Raw genomic sequence first — 20,265 nt, forward strand, 5'->3', positions numbered from 1 at the left:
AGTAGACTGAACTGTTATGACAGCTTGTAGCCTTTTTAGTAACTTTTTCATCCCACTGTCAAAACCGTGTAGCTTCATGTCTTCTCTGTTTTCCAACTGTCCCGGTTGCTAGGCAGCGACTGCGAGTGCGACCCAACAAAACTAGATGCGCGCGAGTGCTCGTTTACCAACAAAACTAGATGCGCGCGCAGCCGTGGGGCAGAAGACGCTTGGTGGCCGTCCACAACGTTATAAATTTAATAGTCGGCTGCTGTAAGCTACAATCAGATTTTTTTGTATACCCCTGTTGTCTCAATGATAATAACATCTCATCTCAGACTATATTTCAGAGTTTGCCGTTCATTTGCATTATTAATATAACATCGTATTTTGTCATTTTTGGCGAAGACATGCATTCTGATATTGAACAATCTAACCATCGTGATTTCGAATTGGTGCAGTTTTCAGCACAAAAACTCATTTTATTCTTTTCATGGAGAGCATTGTTGCGCACGCATGTTTTTGTGACGTTGCATAGAAATCCATACATAAATAATATTTATCCCATTACATAAAACATAAATCAACTCCAGTTACATAACACATGCACAGGCTATGTTAAAAGTCTGCTAAGAAGCAGAGGGCATAGCCTCAGAGACTTAGCCTGGCGGGCCATCCTATACCATTGAAATGTATAGTCTGGTCACTAACGTCACTAACGTGGCAAATGTCAATATTTTTCCTTTGACCGGCCCAAAAGTTAAGCGGCCCACCGGAAATTCTCCCGATTCTCCCGATTACCCACTCCGGGCCTGGTACCCACTGTAAAATATCAAATTAGTCCTTTCAGTATACTAAGTCCTTCCTTAGTATTTTCAGTGTAATTTTACTACTAAGGTCTTGGATCATTGTAAGGGCCCTCTATTATGCTAGGCTATATAATTTTCAAGACAATAGGCTATGATGACATTGTGATTAAATCCGCAGACAAGGGGGGTTCAATTGTCATTCAGGACAGGGTTGCTTATGTACAAGAAATAGAAAGACAACTTGGTGACGTTAACTTTTATGCTCGCTTACACAGTGATCCCACAATGAAGTTTAGTGAGGAGATAAAGTCTATACTCAAGAGAGCTGTGTCTGACTCAATCATTGATGAAAATGAATATAAATACTTGCTACAGGCCAACCCGTTAAGACCAGTGTTTTACACTTTGCCTCTGTGCATGCCATGATCAACTTTTGATTCTTTGATATGGAAAGCAGGTTCTTTATTTTGGGCTGCTATTAGGCTACATTAGAATTTCAGCCCAAAGTTGGATACCATGTAGAAAGTTGCTGCAATTTCAAAACTCAGGAACGGGAACGGCTACTGTACAAAAGAATGTTTCATATTGTCGTGTTCGATAAGGTCTACTGTTTATCCTTATAGCCTATATGATTTACCATGCGTTGATTTTGTGAGATACTGTATACCACCGACAGTAATGGGTGGAGATTAGAGGGTGACACGGGAAGCAATTTTCACTCCCGTCCCATCCCGAGCCCGCACAAATACTCCCGTCATATCCCGATCACGTGACAGCCCCCCCAAAAAAATTCTGTCCCGCAAAATCCCGAGAGAAAGACTCCCGAATCCCGTCCCGCTCCCTATGTTGATGTCTAAAGTTATCCGACTGTTAGGCTACAGTAGCGTGCGGTGACCATACATTTTGGTAGGGCAGAAAGCCTTGTCTAACTTTTCTTTAATAGCCGATCATTTTGGGCTATATTAAAATTACATATTTTACAGTACTTTGCTGTAGGCTATGCTTAAATCATTTCATAGTTAGATCTCATCCCATCAGTTAAGTTTGCACCGTTCTCATCACGTTAAACCAGCGAAGCATAGCAACGTTGCTATGAGTAAACAAAACAATTTTTTGTGTTCCGCCAGGGTTATGCGATAAATATATTGAGGAATGCGATCGTCAAGGTGTCATGCCCCAACATTGCATGACACATTAAACTCAACGAGAATCGCTTTCCCGGACAGCTCGTGCAATTGAATGGAGTTGTCCTTTGCTGATACTTTCGCCTGTAACTGTTTCTTTGCATCCATTTTGCCTTAGGGCCTATCGCTGAAGCTGATTGATTGTGAACAGGGCAGCTGCTTGTCTTGCTCTGATAGGCTACCAATCAACAACAAACGTATTGTGGGTTGTAATTGGTTCTCTTTTCTAAAACGAAATGCCTCACGTCTTTGGGCGCACTCACTGCATTGCAGCGTCATTTTTTAAGTTAATAATCTCTGGCTTCCCGCCAGCTCCCGTTTATTATTTCCTGTCCCGTCCCAATCACGTTACCAACAGTGAAATTTACTCCCGTACTGCGGGAAACCCGCGGGAATACCGTGACCCGCGGGAGTCCCGAAAAATTGTCACCCTCTAGTGGAGATGGACGAAGCGCTGTGTGCTGTGAATGCAAATATGATGAAATGTCATATATGCCCAACATTAATTTTCACGCAAACCATTTATTACAGCACATAGCTGCTAATATTATTGGAAAGCTCCGCTTCCACTCTTTTGTTGGACATCTTGATTTATGTGAGATAAGTACTCCGTGAGCTATTCAGCAGAGAATAATGGATGTGAATTCGGACGCATATATTATTACTATATATTTTTAGGGGGCTTTTGATCATCTTAGGATGGCTTCAGCCCCCCCAAAATAGGTCTAACGACGTCCCTGTGTGAAATGATGGTTAGGTGGGGAAAGCTGTCTGTGGTGGAGTTCTCTCTCTTGAACACCTGGGAAAGTCTGATGTAACGTAAATTCTTTGTGACTTTGGCATATAGGCCTAATGAGACATATCTCATATACAATATCATACAATACAATATCATACATTGTGTCAGCCTTTTCTGCTTGTCATTCTACTCATGACATCGGAACCCTATAAAAAGCCATTATTTAATTGGTCAGGAACTCTATTGCATACGAAATTTCACATCAAAAGAGACAGTTTCAAATGTTTTTTTTTTATTATTGTTTTTTTTTTTTATTTTCATTTCGTCCTCAGTGAGTACAGACTAATTAGAATAACTGTGTTTATTAACCTGCTTAATTTTTTTGTGTGAATTTCATCCGAAAAATTGGACTTGGTGTGGACAGGCCTTAAGACACATATAAAACAGCAACCAAACCATAATGTCCAAAATAATGTCCAAACCAAACCACACTAGTCCTAATAATAATCCTTTACAAAGACATGTCTAACACCAACCTTAATGTCTGCAGTTTGCAGTTAGGACTAGACAGTCCCTTAGAGAGAAGCTGAACTCCAGAATCCCCCAGGTCATTGTGACTTAGGTCCAGCTCTGTCAGGGAGTTTGGTGACTGTAGAACAGCAGCCACAATTCCACAGGACTTCTCTGAGAGTTTGCATTCAGCAAGTCTGCATAACAACACAAATAAAGACAAAATATTGCAGAGATGGATAAATGTAAGGGATACAATGTGCCCCGATAAATCAACGCAATCAAGTGATCACATACATTCACAGTAAACATACGTATAACACATACACACACAGTAGACATATGTATGCATGCATGCACATGCACACCCACAAGGACATGCACGCGCACACACACACACACACACACACACACATACACACACACACACACAAACATGTACATGCACACAATTCAAGAATTTCTCAGAATTATGAACAGGCAAGATGGGGGTGGGGTTGTATAAAATGTATTTTACATGTGAAATCTATGAACTAATCATGTTTTGGTACTTGTTGTCTAGCCGATACCAGAATTGAGTGTGCATAATGCAATTCAGTGAGACGGTTAGAATCATATATGCCTTTTACCTTTTGTTTTTAGCCAGCAGCCAGACCAGCAGATACCCTGACTTTGCCGAATTACTGAAGCTAAGCAGGCTTAGTTAGTACTTGGATAAGAAACCTCCTTGCTAGAAGTGGTGTTGGTGGCTGGCCAGTAGGTGGCCAAAAGCCACCAAACAAATATCAATCCCAATGCCCTATTGCAGTGACAGGGACACTGTACTCAGGGCTTAATTTGAGCCGGAACACGCCGGAACATGTTCCGGGACCTCCGACGTTGGATCCGGAACCTTTTTTATTGGATCCGTCAACTCTATACGTCAATATAAAAAATAAATCGCCTAAACGAAAAATAAATAAATTACTGTTTGTGTAGTGTTCAATGTTAATATCTTATTAGTCTTTAGAAATAGGAAAGACCAAACAGGATACCACAAGCTAATCGAGGATTTGAAAGTGCTTTATCCACAAGGAGGGTGACGCGCTGTTCGGGGAGAGAGAATGTGAGACGCTCTGCCAGCAGTTTTGCATCAATAGCGGAATGTCAGGCTTTCAGGGAATACCACCTCTACCATCTCCTCCCCATTTGCCTTGTCGGCCCGCCGCTTGCCCGGTTCAATTCATTTCCTTACGTGAGGTCATGGATTTCTAAAGGACATATGTGTAGAGAAAAAGCAGGGTAGTGGAGCAGGCCGGGGGTCTGGATGCTGTATGGGCCATTTTGGACAAGTAGACTAGGCCTAGGCTACGGTAGGAAGAAATCGCGCTTCCACGCTGTATCTAGTTGATCATTGATTACTGGGTGTGGGTGGTCATCATTGCAATATATAGCATACTTTAGCGCTTGAGGCTATTAGCCCCTTGTTGGACTGTTTTGTTGGTTCCCCTGTATCTCCTGTTTTCCCGGTCTGTGTGCGCGCTTGTGTGTGTTTGTGTCTCCCGCTCCCCCTCTGTGTCATATTATGTGTCTGTTCGGATGTGTTTTGATTGGGGGGAAGTGTCCAAGGGGAATAGGGGTTCAGATAGGTATTCAGATATGTGTCAATCAGAAATTACTAATCATTCCACGCTGATTACTGGGTGGTCATTATTGCAATATAGCATACTATAGCCTATGTTTTTATTTCGGCCTATGCGTAGAGATTTTTTTTCGATAATTTGATAATGGATCATTGCTGTTTTTTTTTTTTTTTTTTTTTTTACATTTTACACAATGCAGTGTGTTGCAAGTTCTGAAGTTAATAAACATTGTCCTGGTGTACACACCGCGTTGTTTAGTTTTTTTTTTAGTCAGAGCTATGTACGCAGGTTTTTTTTGTTGTTGGTCCGTAACCTCAAATTCCCGTTTTGAGTTGCCGGATCCACCCCGCCTTTGCGCTCCGGCACCTCCCACTTTACAAATTAAGCACTGACTGTACTGCAGGAGATGTTTTCCTTTGCATGAATGTTAAATTGAGGTCCTGACTCACCATGGTTGTTAAAGATCGCATGGCACTTATCGCAAAGAGTAGGTGGTTCCCTGATTTGCCATATTTATCTACACATACATACAAGACACACACACACGCACACACACACACACGCAGACACATTAAAACACACATACACAAAGACACATAAACACACACACACACACATACAGTACATGGACACACACGACACACACAACACGCACACAAAAACACACATACATACACACACACACACCCTCACACACATGCACCCACACACACACACACAAAAACACACACAAAACACATATACACAAAAACAACCACACACTCTGCACACACTCAATTACAAACACACAAAAAAGGAACAAAGTAGGAAATGAACACAATTTGACAAGCGTGACTTATTTTTGTGGAAAAAATGTGCTGGACTGGGGGGCGGTCATATTTTGAACGGTACATCTAGTTATTACATTGTGTGATCAATATGCCAGAATAAATACACTGGTACACATAGCATACATATTTGTACCAGACGGGGTATTAATAGAACAACACATTGCTGTGTGCACCGGGGTACGAATAGCATACATTGATATTTGTACCAGACGGGGTACTAATAGGACACATTGCTGTGTGCACCGGGGTATGAATATAATTCACTTCTAATTGCACCAGGGTATGAATAGCATACGCTGCTAATTGTACCAGGGGTGCAAATAGCCTTACCCTTATAATATTTACTTTCCTTGCAAACCGTTCACCACAGCAATTAGCAGCTCACATCGTTTAAAAGCTGAAAAAAAGCTCTTTCATGTGATGTGATACTTCTGATGCACTGTCACTCCACTGTGTAAAATACAAAATTAATTTGCGCTGTGAATGCTAAGATTATTTTGACAGGCTATAGGCTAAATAAAAATAGCTATTAGTCTGACGCAAAGCAAAATATTGAAAGAAGGGGGCACCAAGGCCACTGTGGCCTGTAAACCTCTGATTTTCAAAGGGGCCTCACGGCAAACGCAAGGGGCATCGACGGCCATGGCCGTTGTGGCCGCCGTGAAATTCCTACCCTGGTAAGTATGTATGTATGTATGTATGTATGTATATAAATAAATAAACAAACACATACAATTTAAATAAACAAATAAATCCAGACTACAACTTGATGTTTCTGGTTCTCTAGATTACATACTGAAGTGTTTCAACTTTGCGGTGAGGATCCTCCAGTGTAGCAGATAACAGCTTCTGTGCTGATCCTCCAGAATGATTGTTGTTCACGTACAGCTCTTTCACACAGGAGGGGTTTATCATCAGAGCCAGAGCCAGACAAACATAACCTTCAGCTGATACACCACACTTGCTGAGTCTGAGAGAGAGGGGGGGGGGGGTTATTTTATAATTAAAAGCCTGTACACACCAGATACGTCATGAAATCCCGGAGTGAAGATGTATACTTAACACGTCACATATGATATACTGTAGGTCAGTGCAGTGCAGTCAAACCACAAAACACAATCGGTTGAGCCCATCAGGTACAGTCCATGGAGATCGACTTTTCTTTCAAGAAAAAATCCTCTGTGTTAACTAGTCTACATGTTAGGCTTAGTCTACGTTGACTGTTCCACTAGGTCGCTAAAAGAATGTGTAAAACAAACCGTAGGCTACAGTACATTTCAGGCAACACACAAACACAAACACCTCTTAGCAGGGCCAGCAGCGGAGACTGGTCACTGGTGGGCAGGGAAGACGCGAGGCGACCGTTGCCCTGAGAATCGATGTTGAGTTGGGAAAGTTGGCTACGCGCGCGGTTAGCTTCTTCCAAGCTAACGGTTTCCACTCAAGTTGTAACGTTAATGCTAACTACGTCTCACTAGGGCAGACACTCCCTCTTCTCTGTCCTTCCCGATCGACAGTAAACAGCTCCCAAGATGTTTGTACCGGGATGTGTTAATACTCTCTTGCTGATCTATTTAGCACTTGCAGTTACCGCTTCAGCCACCAAATGACTTCAACGTTAACATGAAAGTTAACTTCCCTCAAGCAACTGCCACGTCCTGAAAAGAATATTGGAACGTCACGTATTACCAACCGTCCCGTATGACCAACCTCTTACGTGTATGTGTCACTTACTGTAATATTCATTTCTATACAAACCAAGACGGATTCCTAAAGAAACACAAGCACCCACACCATAAGTGTATCAGTCTTGTAAGGCTGTGTGTACAAATCTGCTTGGAGCTCCAGTGGAATTTTGAATTGCGACATGAATTTTCAGGCTAACCGTGTGTTGGGAATAGGTACCCACCAGCCCAGCACTAAACTCCGAGCGTGGTAAAAAAAATCGGATATTTCAGGCAGTAAAAGTCCCGGTAAGAACCAAACTAGATTTTGTTCAAATCTACACACCTATGGTTACTGAAAAATGTAAGGTTCATTTATCAAATGTTATTTTGAAGTGTTAAAAAACATAGTTGTTTTAGAATTTTCAAAATAATTGGTTGGTAATTAGCATGTTTTACGATACGCGACTATAGACCTCAGTGACTGTACGACTTAACTTTACTACACTGAACTGTTATGACAGCTTGTAGCCTTTTTAGTAACTTTTTCATCCCACTGTGAGGGCTCTGTCGGGGATCAGTGCCCCACATGGCTACAGACAGGCCAGCAAAGGCAGATGAGAGGCATAGTATTGGATTGGCGGTACCACCTGAGAGCAGTGCGTTAGGAAGCTCCGCCCCCCAGGTGTCTGTGCCTGCCTCTGGCCAGGTGCAGAGGGTTAATCAGGCAATTAGCTGCCTTTTTAAAGCTCAACAGGACAAACCTCAGGCAGACTGGCTTGAGCTTAAAAAGAGTGGAGACCAGAGGTCAAAGCCAGTCTCAGGGTAAGGGTTTACGGCCACCCCTTTCAAAAGTAACCTGTTTGCCCATTGTGGAACGTTGTGTTGTGATTTTGTTGAAGTGGAACGGAGCTGAAGTGGAACGTGGCTGAAGGGATTGTGCTGCTGGAAGATACGACGGCTGGAACAGGAAAGAGGGCCTGAAGAACCGTGAACAACCCACCAAGACAACCAATAGGGCTGGGTGACAAGGTCAGTGGCAGGGACTGAACTCCCCACTAACGTTGTCCTGTGTCTCTCTCTCTCTCTCTCCTTTGTCTCAGAAGCTGACACGAGTCCTCTGACTGCCTCAGTCCAGCACTGAAGACTTAGGTTGAACTCTGCTCCCCATCCCCTTTCCCCACACATTATAAATAAATTCCTAAGTTTGTTTCACTGCAACCTCTGCGTCTGACTGCTTTGTTCCAATTGGTTGACCCACTATTCTGTCTCGCACGGCCGGGCGGCCACACCACTTTCAAAACCATGACATTGATGACATCGGAACCCTGCAAAATCATTATTTGATTGGTCAGGACCTCTATCGCATACGATATTTCACATCAAACGAGACAGTTTCTAATGTTTTTTTTCATTGCAACAAATTCCGTCCTCGGTGAGTACAGACTAATTAAATTAACTGTGTTTATTAACCTGCTTAATTTTGTGATTTTCATCTGAAAAATTGGACTTGGTGTGGACAGGACTTAAAACACATATAAAACACCAACCAAACCATAATGTGCCACACTAGTCCTAACAATTATCCTTTACAAAGACATGTCTAACACCAACCTTAATGTCTGCAGTTTGCAGTTAGGACTAGACAGTCCCTTAGAGAGAAGCTGAACTCCAGAATCCCACAGGTCGTTATGATTCAGGTCCAGCTCTGTCAGGGAGTTTGGTGACTGTAGAACAGCAGCCACAATTCCACAGGACTTCTCTGAGAGTTTGCATTCAGCAAGTCTGCATAACAACACAAATAAAGACAAAATATTGCAGAGATGGATAAATGTAAGGGATACAATGTGCCGCAGACCATTCCCATGCCAAATCACATACATAAACACATACACATATACACACACACGCACACAAACACCTGAAAGATTTGTAATGTTATAAGTGTACACAATCTTGTATTTTTTAAACAGTAAAGATACTTGTTTTTAATTTAACAAACTGTTATAAAATGGGTATTACACATCAATGTACAAATCTCTGCCATAAACCAAAACCCCTTTAAAGTGTCCCAGAGTGGGTGTGGCCCAATTAACCAATTACCCACCCCTGCAGACTATTACTGACAAGCACATTTGCAAAAGCTCATTCAAATAAATCTGTGTTCTAAAACAGTGTAGTGCATCTTCACACATGAACCCAGACTAACATTGAATTTGCTCTGCAGGTCAGTCTGGGCCCATATTCACAAAGAATGTTAAGGCTAAAAGTAGCTCCTAACTAGGGAATTTAGGAGAAACTCCTAAAAATAATGGGCGTGTCACTCGTAATTTTAGGACTCCTAATTTGTTTGACTAAGAGTATTTCACAAAGCATTTTAGACCTAAAATAGCACCTAAGTCTGCGGGGACTGATATTGTAGGCCTATCTTGCCAGTGGCAGGGGTGGTGGCTAGGGTTTAATATTTTTCCCGAAAATGAGATGTATCAAATCCCGGGAAATAGCTGTTTTTTGTAGTTGTTGTTTTTAGCCCAAGTAATGTATGATATCACTCAAATATGCGTTCCCAAATCACAAACTGACATTTTTATATTATTTGTATCATTATTAGGCCAAAAGAACACAGTTTATGTCCATCGACAAAGTTTGCAATTATCATTTCTGCTGCGTGCGTGATAGGCCTATCTGCCGCAGCACTATGAAATGCCAAGTGTATTGTCTAGGCAACCCTTATAAAACCAATATATTACAGAACTCCATTATAAAAACTGACGAAATCTCCTAAAGTAAACCATGGAATGATTCTTAAACCATTCTGATAAACGAAATCCATGATGTGGCTATTGAGATTTGTTAACGGCTGCAAACGGGAATAATCACTCGAAGTTAACCAAATGTTTCTTTATTAAGGCAGGACAGGCATATTTATCTTTTAAACATCACTTGTCGACCCCCCAGAACACCTGACAATCCGGTCACACAACATGCACTTTGCGTTTTCATTTTCAAGTCTTTTAAAATGCTCCCATACAAAGCTGGCAGTAGACATCCTTAGGCGGTAGATACTGCTGCGTAGGCTATGCAACGTTACCGTAAGACAACAATAGACGCGCACTCCAATAGGAGCGCACTGGAAATTTTTTTTTACTGTCATTTCCCGTTTCCCGTCATAACATTTCCCGGGAATCGGGAAATAGTTTTGATCAGATTTCCCGGGAATCCCGTCTCCCGGGATTAAACCCTAGTGGTGGCTGTCATCACCCCACATTTCATGAACTGTTGTAAAGTTAGGGATTTCAATTAATAGTACCTACTGTAAAATATGAAATTAGTCCTTTGAGGCCTAGGCTATTTTCAGTGTAATTTTACTACTAAGGTCTTTGGTCATTGTAAGGGCCCTCTATTATGCTAGGCTATATAGTTTTCAAGACAACAGGCTACCCATATCTGGGAAAATATGATGTGATCAGACATGCATATATATTATGTCAGCCTTTATGTGAAGTTAAAATACTTTGTGTCTCATGATTGTTGCATTCATGTCACCTAGAGCATGCTGGTAGAAATATCTATTCAAAAGCACAGTTGATCTGTGCATGCCATGATCGATCAACTTTTGATTCTTTGATATGGAAAGCAAGTTCATTATTTTGGGGGGCTGCTATTAGGCTACATTAGAATTTCAGCCCAAAGTTGGATACCATGTAGAAATTTGCTGCAATTTCAAAACTCGGAAACGGCTACTGTACAAAAGAATGCTTCATATTATCGTGTTCGGTAAGGTCTGCTGTTTATTCTGATAGCCTGTATGATTTACCGCGCGTTGAGTTTGTGAGATATACCACCGACAGTAATGGGCGGAGATGGACGAAGCGCTGTGTGCTGTGTTACGGGCTCGCCCGTTACTGCCTCCTGCTGGGCTGTTCTTGTTTGTGTCGCAGGTTGGGAGTTGTGCAGGTGTCCCGGTCAAGTGCCCCAATCAACTTGATGGACCTGCACCTATATAGGGCTACCTCGCAGGGGCAGAGGGCCCCCTCTCTCCAGGCGTTGCTTTTGTTGTGTTGGATTATTAATTACACTTGACTGATTCGCACCACATTCTATTCTTCTCACCACTACATTTATATTGATTAGCCTACTTCTATTATTTACTTATTTACGTTAATAAATTACTGTTGTAAATACTTTATCCTCGTTTGGTCTCCCATTTATGTTACCACGCCAACTACGAGCCTTGGTTTGGTAACATGTGGGGGCTCGTCCGGGAGCACATAAATCAAAAATTCAACACAAAAAGGGTGGTGAGTATGTTTGTTTTGTCAAAAAGCAGTGTGGTACCTTAACCCGGAAAGCAATTCCTGGACCTACCAAATTAACTAGACTAACCTCACTATACCTTCTGAGGCATACCGGGCTCGAGGCTAACGCTAAACTCAGTACACCACAGTAAACCAAGCACAGCTTACTGCAGCAATCTGAAGCGTGCTCCCTCCCCGGGGTAGCCTCCATGCAGACTATTCTGTCCAGGAAGTGCAAAAACTGACTTTAACGAACAAACACTAAACAACCATACTCACCAAAACAACATGAAAAACCTCACCTAAAAACTCTGTTCCAGTCTCCATACTAAAAAGTTCAAAATGTCCCGGTCGAGCCCCCAATTATGTTACAGCCGGCTCATTAGCCGCAACATAGTATGGAGACGGACATCAGAGTTCATCTCAAAAATATAATATTTATTTCAACAAAAAAAAAAAATACACATTCTAAAATCTAGGGGTTCTGTATAAAAGACCCACACACCCAAGAGCACCGCTCGCTCCCGGTGTGGTGAAAAATATGCCAACCCCTGAAGGTCAACTCAGTAGCTTCTTATCCACACCTTCAGGTGTACACAATTAAGCTGATTTTGCCCATGCACCACCCAAAGGCTGCTGCACTGTCACTGCAGGGCCAGTGGGTGAGCAGAGGGGCGTAACAGCTGTGAATGCAAATATGATGAAATGTCATGTACGCCCAACGTTAATCATTATGTCATGTACGCCCAACGTTAATTATTATGTCATGTACGCCCAACGTTAATTATTATGTCATGTACGCCCAACGTTAATTATTATGTCATGTATGCCCAACGTTAATTTTCACGCGAACCATTTTTCACAGCACCTAGCCGCTAATATCATTGGAATGCTCCGGTTCCACTCTTTTGTTTGACATCTTGATTTATGTGAGATAAGTACTCCGTGAGCTATTCAACAAATAATAATGGATGTGAATTCGGACGCATATATTATTACTATATATTTTTAGGGGGCTTTTGATCATCTTAGGGTGGCTTCAGCCCCCCCAAAATAGGTCTAACGACGTCCCTATGTGAAATGATGGTTAGAAGGTAAGAGGTGGGGAAAGCTGTCTGTTGTGAAGTTCTCACTCTTGAACACCTGAGAAAGTCTGATGTAACGTATATTCTTTGTGACTTTGGCATATAGGCCAAATGAGACATATCTCATATACAATATCATACAATACAATATCATACATTGTGTCAGCCTTTTCTGCTTGTCGTTCTACTTATGACATCGCTGACATTGGAACCCTGCAAAATCATTATTTAATTGGTCAAGAACTCTATTGCATACGAAATTTCACATCAAACGAGACAGTTTTTAATGTTTTTTTTTCATTGCATTTTTTTTTTCATTTTCATTTCATCCTCAGTGAGTACAGACTAATTAAATTAACTGTGTTTATTAACCTGCTTAATTTTGTGTGAATTTCATCCGAAAAATTGGACTTGGTGTGGACAGGCCTTAAGACACATATAAAACACCAACCAAACCATAATGTGCCACACTAGTCCTAACAATAATCCTTTACAAAGACATGTCTAACACCAACCTTAATGTCTGCAGTTTGCAGTTAGGACTACACAGTCCCTTAGAGAGAAGCTGAACTCCAGAATCCCCAAGGTCGTTGTGGTTCAGGTCCAGCTCTGTCAGGGAGTTTGGTGACTGTAGAACAGCAGCCACAATTCCACAGGACTTCCCTGAGAGTTTGCATTCAGCAAGTCTGCATAACAACACAAATAAAGACAAAATATTGCAGAGATGGATAAATGTAAGGGATACAATGTGCCCCGATAAATCAACGCAATCAAGTGATCTTTTGCAGACCATTCCTATGCCAAATCACATACACATACTGTACATACACACACACACACACACACACACACACACACACACACACACACAAACACACACTGTATACATATAAGCAATTTATTTATGCCACACCATCAACCACAATCCTGTAATGAAGATGGAATTTCCCACTTCATAACATCAAAATATATCAAGTGTACACCATCTTGCATTTTTAAAACAGTAAAGATACTTATAAAATGGGTATTACACATCAATACAGCTTAGAAGAAGTCGAGAGGACTTCTAGCTCACTAAGACCTATTCACAAACAATCCTAAGCCACTTTTTGTGGCATTTCACGTCACGTTGCGATGTTACGGTTACAGGAGCTCTCAATTGAAAAAGGGAATAATTGGGCATTGTAGGCCTAAAAACTTACACCTAGTTTTCTCTTAAAAATATTCACGAAGGCTTTCAGACCTACTCTTAGTAAAGAAAAGGTGAAAACTCCTAACTCTAGCTCTGTTGTTATGGTTGACATCATTACTCATGCACGAGCTTGACTGAGGTGACCATTTTGATTGGCAGATGATGTGGGAATGATGGTAAAAACCTCCCCTATGATGATGAGTGACAGGTGACAGGTCTTTGCTAGTGAGAATGCGTGCACTACACAAGTGCTGTGAAGGATGCACGATGATTAATAAATGGCCTAAATGAATAAAGAGTAAGACAAAACAAATAGCCTAGTAGCATAATGAAATACAGTAGGCCTATCTATGCAGTATCTTTGCAACAGGTTTTAAATTAATCTTTAAGAAGACACATAGGCCTACATTAGCAAAGAGGAGAAACAATTTGATTCAAAATAAAACGTTACATTTAGTTTACATGCAATGAATGGTTTTGGTTGTTGGTGGCGTTATTGCATCCTTTAATTACAATGCACATTATTCCCTCGCGATTGACAGCTCCTAATTTAGGAGTTTATCCTAAATTCGGCAGTTAGGAGCTACTTTTAGCTTTAAAATTCTTTCTGAATACAGGCCCTGGAAAATATCTCATTGACGCCTGTCAAAGAACAGGTTAGTCTGGGTTCACCACAGCTAGTAGTAGACTAGTGACTTAACATTATTTTTAGTCGCTATAGTTAGCACAGTCTCTCCATCAGAAACTCACCGTGCCTTTCTGCAGCACCTCACAGCTGGGATCAGTCTCCTGCGTCCCTCATCTGATGTGTTGTATTTCTTCAGGTCAATCTCTTCCAGCACATCCTCAGACATCAGAAGCATGTGGGCCAGTGCTGAACAGTGGGCAGGAGACAACTTCTGTTTGATGTTCTTTGGTGATGACAAGTATGTCTGAATTTCTTTGTGCATGGAATCATCCTTCATTTCAAATAAGCAGTGGAAAAGATTGATGCATCGTTCAGGAGAGAGACCTTCTCTGTTGAGCTTCTTCATGTACTGACATGTTTCCTTGATGCTTTTTGAGCTGTTGTGGGTGCGGCTCAGTAGACCTTGGAGAAGTCGGTGATTGCTCTCCAGAGAAATGCCCATAAGGAAGCGAAGGAAGAGATCCAGGTGTCCGTTCTGGCTCTCCAAAGCCTTATCAACTGCACTCTTAAGTAACACATGTAAGTTGTCTTCAGTTTGTAATCCTAATACTGATTGAAGAGAAGATAACATTGACGGATTGAGTTCATCTCTCTGCTCATCACTGATGAGGGATTTCAGAGCTTCAAGGTTCTTAGCCAAATACGAGTGAAACACAAACACAGCTGCCAGAAACTCCTGGACACTAAGATGCACAAAGCAGTAGACCTTCTTCTGTTGAGATTCCACAGATTCTGTCTTAAAAATCTCAGTGCACATACCAGAGTACACTGAGGCTTCACTGACATCAATGCCACACTCTTTCAGGTCTTTCTCATAAAACATGAGGTTGCCATTCTCTAGACTCTTGAAAGACAGTTCTGCCAGCTTCAGTAGAATTTTTTTCTGTGATCTCAAGAGCCTCTTCTTATCTGTTTCTTGTCTTTTTTTATATTTCTGATCCTTCCGAGTTGTCTGGATCAGCAAGAAGTGTATGAACATCTCAGTCAGAGTTTTTGGAATTTCTTGGGTGTTGTCCTGTCCAAGCATCTGCCTAAGTACAGTGGCTGCAATCCAACAGAAGACTGGAATGTGGCACATAATATGGAGACTCCTGGATGCCTTAATGTGTGAGATAATTTTGGTGGCCTGACTCTCATCACTGATTCTCTTCCTGAAGTACTCTTCCTTCTGTGGGTCACTAAATCCTCGTACTTCTGTTACCTGGTCGATGTACTGAGCAGGAATCTGACTGGCTGCTGCTGGTCGTGAGGTTATCCAGATGAGTGCAGAGGGAAGCAGAGTTCCCTGAATGAGGCTCGTCATCAAAAGATCCACTGATGATGTTTGTTTCACATCAGCCAACTTACTGTTCTGTTCCAGATTCAGAGTCAACCGACTCTCATCCAAACCATCAAAGATGAACACAACCTGACAGTCTTTGTATCCCTCACCATCATTCAGCTCCTTCAGTTCAGGGTGGAAGTCAAGCAGGAGCCTGTGAAGACTATACCGATCACCCTTGACTAAATTCAGCCCACGAAAAGAAAGGGGGAACATAAAATCTACATCCTGATTGGCTACCCCATCTGTCCAATCAAGAATGAACTTTTGCACTGAGACTGTTTTTCCAATGCCAGCAACACCTTTGGTCATCACAGTTCTGATGTGCTTATCCTGTCCAGGTAAGGGCTTGAATATGTCATTGCAGTTGATTGGTGTGTCTTCTGTGGACTGAGATCTGGATGCTGACTCTACCTGCCAAACTTCATGTTCCTTATTCACCCCTTCACTCTCTCCCTCTGTGATGTAGAGCTCTGTGTAGATCTTATTGAGGGGTGTGGGTGTCTCATCTCCTGGTTTGATGATGCCTTCAGATATGTTCTCAAACCTCCTCTTCAGACTGGCTTTGTGATTCTTTATAACTCTCCTCAGGTCCTCATCTGTTTAAAAATGACAACATTTGAAAATTACAATTGTTCAGTTTGATAACATTACTTTACTTCTCAGAAAACCATTAAATCAATACAAAGTTTAAAATGCACTGTTCAATCCCTGCACTGTTCACTTTTACACTACCACCATTGCACATTATATGGTCAGTCCATACCAGACTTTTGTAATCGCTTCAATCACTCTTTAAAGGAACCGTATGTAAGAAATGTATTTCAATTAATCATAAAATGGTCCTGATATGTCACTAGACATTAATAAATCATGTTCATTTCAAATACTTACATCACTGGCAAGAGTAGTCCGGCTAGGATATTGTCATTTAAAAAGTGAAGTTGCAGCCCTCAACTGATGTTGTGTTTTGTCATGTCATGTTGTGTTTTGGCCTGATGCGCCACCCTCCACCTATCTACTAATCACAAAGTCTTCGGCATCCAGGTTGGCAACCTCAAGTCAGGGGTGAGGGGGAGGGGATACACCGCTCTACAGTAATTTGAAAGTGATTGCAGTACCAGTTTTGGCCACAATCTTACATATGGTTCCTTTAATTTTTACATTTCTGTGAGTGATTTTAATGTATGTGAGATATACTGTATGTGTGTATGTATGTGTGTTGTGTTATGGTTGTATAAGCTACTGGATGTCTAAAATTTAACCCCGGGATGAATAAAGTATTAATCTATCTAAAAAGCCAAAATGTCCAAAATCTCTACTCACCTAGTTCCCTGTTTCTGCCTGGTGTATGTTCAGTGTGCAGCTGTCTTCTGCTGTTGATCAGGCCTGTGTGTTCACCCTGTGTGCTCATATCTGTGTGTTCATCCAGAGGAGGCTGTAGAGGAGGTTGGGTTCTGCATGTCTTTCCACATTGGGGACAGACTTGGTCTCCTGGTAGTCCAGGCTGCTCCCAGTAGCTGCTGATGCACTGCCTGCAGAAACTGTGTCCACAGGTGGTGATGACTGGGTCCCTCAGTACCTGCTCACACACTCCACACCTGGACTGATCCTGGGTCAGATCAGCCCTTAATCTGCAGGTACACCAGACAAAGAACACTTGGACAAATTGCTCCTCAGACAATCTACTGATTAAAATGTGTAATATGCATTATTCTATTCTGAAAACAGATACAAGTCCAGATTCACAGATTTAAAGGATCCATTCCACAAAAGACAGACATACAATACCTACTACTACTAACTAGCGGTAACTAGTATACCGTAAAACTTCAAATAATCGCCGAGTCCCTAAGAGACGCCTGTCTCTTTTAAACGCCTGGCGTGGCTACAGGTTTGGGTTAAAGGCCGGTCTCCAGTAGAGGCCTGGTCTGTTTTTTAGTTTCGGGTTGTATTTAATCTTCTAAATATTCTTCCCGTCAGATCGTCTGTTTAAAGATTCGCAATGACACGAAACCGTTACAGAAAGGAGGTTACAGCAGTGTGAATTAGATGTTGCACGTCATTACAAGCTGTCGCAAAGCATTCACATGTCTGGTCACAGTTGCAAGGTTTTAGAATGTTGCATGAAGTTGCTGCTCATCTCGTTGCGAATCTTGGGTGTGATTTGGGCTTAAGTATGGCGCAGACTGCGCACGTTATGATTAGATGGCATTAAAAGACTGCGGTGGGGAAAAGCTAGAGTTCCAAATTGTATAACTTTTTTTCCCAATATGAACTATGCCTATATGTCCGACTTCGTCATCGTTCAATTCATCCCTTGTGTTTAAAATTTGCGGATAGGCCGATGGTAAGCTTGTTTTTATGCTGGCAACAAAACCAGAACGGTTCGCGAACGTTATTCTTTATTCTAAATGCCATGGCGATAAAGAGAAAGAAGTCAGAAAAGGAATTTACCTTAGACTAGGCTATATCAGAGCCCGTCTACGGACATTCTCTGGCTATATAACCTACTGAAATAGGTTAATGAAATAAAGTCAAGTGCGCTTCTATGGGACTGCTGTGTGCGCGCGCAGTTTTTATTGATGAGTCGGAGTGGCAAGTGCTGCGCAGAGTTGCAGTGAAATGTGGCTGCCCAGGACATTATAAAACTTATCACTCTTAGACCTACTCATACACGGCGGTGAAATGGCGTATTTAGCTGTCTAAATTCGAATTATATGCTGGGGGAGAGAAATCGTCGGACATCCATGATTATTTTGTTATCAGCACCCCTGGTCAAAAATATGTTCCTGCGAGCCTGTAAGTAGGCTATGATTTAAATGTAGACTGTAATATTTTCCATCTTTGCAGAGGAAAAGTTTTGTGTAAAGGGAATTAAAGGCCTGTCTCATATAGACGCCTGTCTCTAATACTAGCCTGTGCAGTTTGGCGATTTGGGAAAATAAAAGCCCGGGCTATTATTTGGAGTTTTACGGTACCTAACCTAACGCATAGCGGTACAAAATATGACCGCCGCTCAGTCCTGTACATCCATTCCGCGAAAATAAATCATATTAATGAATTTGTCTCCATCTTCTACTCCATCACCCACTCTTGAAACTTTTGTGTATGCTTGTTCGGAATGTGTGTTTGCACACATTCCGCACACAAAGTAGCCTACTGGCGCTGCAAAGGTGAATAGATTTGTTTCTGGGCTAAAAAATTTGTAGCATTGTTATGAAACCTTTAAAATCTCTAAACAATCACAAGTAGGGCAGTTCATCACAGTCCATCCATTGCAACTGGACTGATGAAAGGTACACCTGTAGGCTACATTGTATTTGGGAAAGGCAGAAGGTAGCAGCATAATGTATTTATTTATTTATTATTAAACAAAACAATCCCTTTCAGTTCCATGCAGTTTTCAACAGCTATCAAGAAGAGAGGTCATGTCATGGATTTTTGTGAATGTTTCTTCTTCTACATATGCATATGTTTAGTCATCTAGTTCATATGATATTCAGCTTTATTGTCAATGCACAAATTAAATACCAGTAGTCTAAAACAAAATGCCGTTTTACCCAGTGGTGCAAATAACTGACATGTCCAAAAGGGCCTACAAAAGGGCCTACATGAAATGTTGCGAGACATACACATTTTAACGGGCAAAGTTGAAGAGCTACTGTCCGTTATTGTTTGTGCAAATAATATGCCGATTCATGTTCCCTTGCATTTTGCAACTATGAGGTCCATGGTTAGTCTGGCTTTCGCCAGACCAAGCTCAATCTTTTGACACAATCTTTTGATTTTCACCCAGCCTAGTCCATGGTATGCGCCCGATAGAAATATTGTTTCATTTTGCGATTGAGATATCCACGCACTGGCGCCCCCCTGCGACGTGTTCGTCCCCCGGTTTTAGAGCTATTCTAAATGCAAAAATGCATAGAGGGAGTTATGACAAAACCGTGACTGTTAACAAACTATAAGCTATATAAGGTAGGCCCTATGCTAGGCCTATTACACAACACAAATTGTCACTAGGCTATGCTGGCGACCCAAATAAAATCTCCTTTGGAACCAATGGCTTACACCTTACAGTATCAAGCTGCCACCTCTTAGCGAAAAGTTAATAGTTTTGCATATCAGTAGTAATACATTTCAAGTAACTGGAAAGGGCGAATGAAGTGGACACTTCTAAATGGAACCCAACCCACTGTACAGTAGCTCAAGGTCTGTGGCTAAAGCAGCCATAATGAAAGCGTTATCATTGTTTGGATACTTCACACAACCCTAAACACGCACTTCGAACAAACAAAAAGCGCCTCAGTCTCACGGTATAGCCATAGGCAAAACTGTAACGTT

At 41.6% G+C, this 20,265-nt stretch overlaps 2 protein-coding genes across 3 annotated transcripts in view; both read right to left on the reverse strand.

The window, feature by feature from the left end:
• Nucleotides 1-20,265, reverse strand: part of LOC143136509 (NACHT, LRR and PYD domains-containing protein 3-like) — a 207,213-nt gene that overhangs the window by 149,397 nt on the left and 37,551 nt on the right. The window lies entirely within an intron of this gene.
• LOC143136536 (NACHT, LRR and PYD domains-containing protein 3-like) lies at nt 6,446-17,419 on the reverse strand. 2 transcript variants are annotated; one of them, XM_076297262.1, is made up of 5 exons: nt 17,323-17,419; nt 14,663-16,520; nt 13,236-13,406; nt 8,952-9,122; nt 6,446-6,643 (listed from the first exon to the last, which is right to left on the reverse strand). In XM_076297262.1, the coding sequence occupies exons 1-5, from the start codon at nt 17,333-17,335 to the stop codon at nt 6,457-6,459; spliced, it is 2,400 nt and encodes a 799-aa protein (XP_076153377.1). In that variant the 5' UTR covers nt 17,336-17,419; the 3' UTR covers nt 6,446-6,456. The 2 variants fall into 2 exon arrangements, with proteins under 2 accessions (XP_076153377.1, XP_076153370.1); XM_076297255.1 differs by lacking the exon at nt 13,236-13,406.

The sequence above is a fragment of the Alosa pseudoharengus genome, unplaced genomic scaffold (genome assembly GCF_046254945.1).
Source record: "Alosa pseudoharengus isolate Yale_2024_CS ecotype anadromous, Long Island Sound unplaced genomic scaffold, YU_APseudo_1.1 YU_APseudo_1.1_scf_1, whole genome shotgun sequence".
Taxonomy (NCBI): Eukaryota; Metazoa; Chordata; class Actinopteri; order Clupeiformes; family Clupeidae; genus Alosa; species Alosa pseudoharengus.

Bases quoted from the DNA above. Each gene is read 5' to 3' on its own strand.
- LOC143136536 (XM_076297262.1), bottom strand. The intron at 13,407-14,662 runs GTGAGTTTCTGA...GTTGTTATGCAG, and splicing joins AGGTGCTGCAGAAAGGCACG to ACTTGCTGAATGCAAACTCT. The intron at 6,644-8,951 runs GTTGGTGTTAGA...CCTCTCTCTCAG, and splicing joins TGCAAACTGCAGACATTAAG to ACTCAGCAAGTGTGGTGTAT.